Below are 2,549 nucleotides of genomic sequence, written 5' to 3'. Positions count from 1 at the left end.
TCTTAGCTGTGTGTAAACATGATAGTAGCCATTTCTGTCTCTTTACTTGTCAACTAGTCTTAGCTGTGTGTAAACGTGATAGGAGCCATCCGTATCCTCTTGTCTTGTTTGTCAACTAGTCTTAGCTGTGTGTAAATTTACTGCTTTTATTATCCATTGTTTGCCGTAATAAATGTATAAGTAAAATTAGGTAAATGTCTTAATACAGATAACACAAGCCATTATATGTAATGTCTGAACACAAGAACCAAGGTTTTAATTGAAAATATGCAGTTCAGTTCAGTTTATTCACAGTAAATATAATGTAGAGTCAAAAATAGTTACTACAATATAGTTGAAAGGCTAATCCTCATTTTCAAGATGGATTCTTTTATGCTTTAACTTGTCTCAAGTATTTGAAGTAGATATTTAGCTTGGAATAGTATATATAGTTCTAACATTTAGTTTAGTACAATAACTTTATTTATTGGACCTGAGCAAAATGTTCAGTACTGAAGTAGACTAACATAAGTATTTCCTCTTCAGGTGGGAAGGAACTCTAAACGACAGATCTACAGACTTCCAGGTGGAACTGAGCGAGTTATCAACACCAAGTCCACCACAGTAGTGCAAGATATTATCCAGGAAATCTGTGAGGTTCTTGGTGTTCACAACAAACTTGAGATGGAGGAGTTCTCTTTATATTGTATTGTCGAAGGAGGTAAGTTTGTATTGTACTATAGGTCTGTACCATTGTTTCTATTATATATTTTGTTAGTTCTCTTTATATTGTATTGTCAAAGGAAGTAAGTCTGTATTGTGCTATAGGTCTGTACCATTGTTTCTATATATATTTTGTTAGTTCTCTTTATATTGTATTGTTGAAGGAGGTAAGTCTGTATTGTACTATTGGTCTTTACCATTGTTTCTAATATATATTTTGTTAGTTCTCTTTATATTGTCGAAGGAGGTAAGTCTGTATTGTGCTATAGGTCTGTACCATTCTTTCTATTATATTTTGTTAGTTCTCTTTATATTGTATTGTCGAAGGAAGTAAGACTGTATTGTGCTATTGGTCTGTACCATTGTTTCTGTTATATATTTTGTTGGTAACCTTTATTTTTGTGAATTGTAATAATAAGAAGTAGGAGCTTCAGTGTTGCTAAGTAAAGCCTGGGATTTTAGGATGGTAGTTTCTAATATATGCTGTAGCTATATAGAAATTTCCGTTTTTTGCATATACTCAGAAATAATGTAAGTTGATGATTCTTACTAAATCTGTATTAATAATAAGTGTTAAGTCACAACTACAGTTGTTTTGTAAATGAAGAAACAAATGATCCTTGTGTATGATTGTTGAAAACTGAGTGATCTGAATAACTGTAGGATTTACCTACTTGATTCCTTCTTCAAACATAAACAGTTGTTTAACAGAAACAAATGATCCTTGTATATGATTGTTGAAAACTGAGTGATATGAATAACTGTAGGATTTACCTACTTGATTCCTTCTTCAAACATAAACAGTTGTTTAACAGAAACAAATGATCCTTGTATATGATTGTTGAAAACTGAGTGATCTGAATAACTGTAGGATTTACCTACTTCATTCCTTCTTCAAACATAAACAGTTGTTTAACAGAAACAAATGATCCTTGTGTATGATTGTTGAAAACTGAGTGATATGAATAACTGTAGGATTTACCTACTTGATTCCTTCTTTAAACATAAACAGTTGTTTAACATAAACAAATGATCCTTGTATATGACTGTTGAAAACTGATGACACATATCATTGTAAGATTTGTTTCAACTGCATCATTTACTGCCAACTGAACTGTTTATTCCAATAGATCCTTACACAATGCCTTTGAACCGAGAAGAGTACATCTTGGATGTGACAACAGAACTACTGAAGAGTGGTCAAGTATTCTACCTAATTTTCTGTCGTTCTGTTTGGTACTATCCTTTACGACTGGATAGTCAACTGTATATTGAGGTCATATTCAACCAAGTTGCTCCTGACTACCTGGAGGGACTTCTACTCATTATGCCAGGAGAAAAACTGACAGATGATGTTGTGGTAGGTTGCTGATTTATTGTTATAATGTGACTAGTTGTAGAGAAACTGAGAGATGATGTAGTGGTAGGTGGAAAGAAACAGACAAGATGATGTAGGGACAAATGTTTGTTATTGTATGACTAGGTGGATAAAAGTGAATGGTGATGTAGGGACAAATGTTTGTTATTGTATGACTAGGTGGATAAAAGTGAATGGTGATGTAGGGAATGACTAGGTGGATAAAAGTGAATGGTGATTCACTTTTATCCACCTAGTCTTACAATAACAAACATTTGTCCCTACATGGTGATGTAGGGACAAATGTTTGGTATTGTATGACTAGGTGGATAAAAGTGAATGGTGATGTAGGGACAAATGTTTGTTATTGTAAGACTAGGTGGATAAAAGTGAATGATAATGTAGGGACAAATGTTTGTTATTGTAAGACTAGGTGGATAAAAGTGAATGGTGATGTAGGGACAAATGTTTGGTATTGTATGACTAGGTG

At 33.2% G+C, this 2,549-nt stretch overlaps 1 protein-coding gene across 1 annotated transcript; it reads left to right on the top strand.

The window, feature by feature from the left end:
• Positions 1 to 525: 525 nt before the first annotated feature.
• On the top strand, positions 526 to 2,261 carry LOC106477516 (unconventional myosin-XV-like; the record flags this gene model as incomplete). The annotated part of the gene is made up of 2 exons (XM_013938070.2): positions 526 to 700; positions 1,833 to 2,261. Coding segments are annotated over 2 exons (417 nt in total), but the record flags the coding sequence as incomplete, so codon positions are not given.
• Positions 2,262 to 2,549: the final 288 nt, after the last annotated feature.

Source organism: Limulus polyphemus, unplaced genomic scaffold, assembly GCF_000517525.1.
Source record: "Limulus polyphemus unplaced genomic scaffold, Limulus_polyphemus-2.1.2 Scaffold17038, whole genome shotgun sequence".
In the NCBI taxonomy this organism is placed as follows: Eukaryota; Metazoa; Arthropoda; class Merostomata; order Xiphosura; family Limulidae; genus Limulus; species Limulus polyphemus.
The sequence above is the reverse complement of the archived record's forward strand: the minus strand, read 5'-3'. Positions and strand labels throughout refer to the sequence as shown.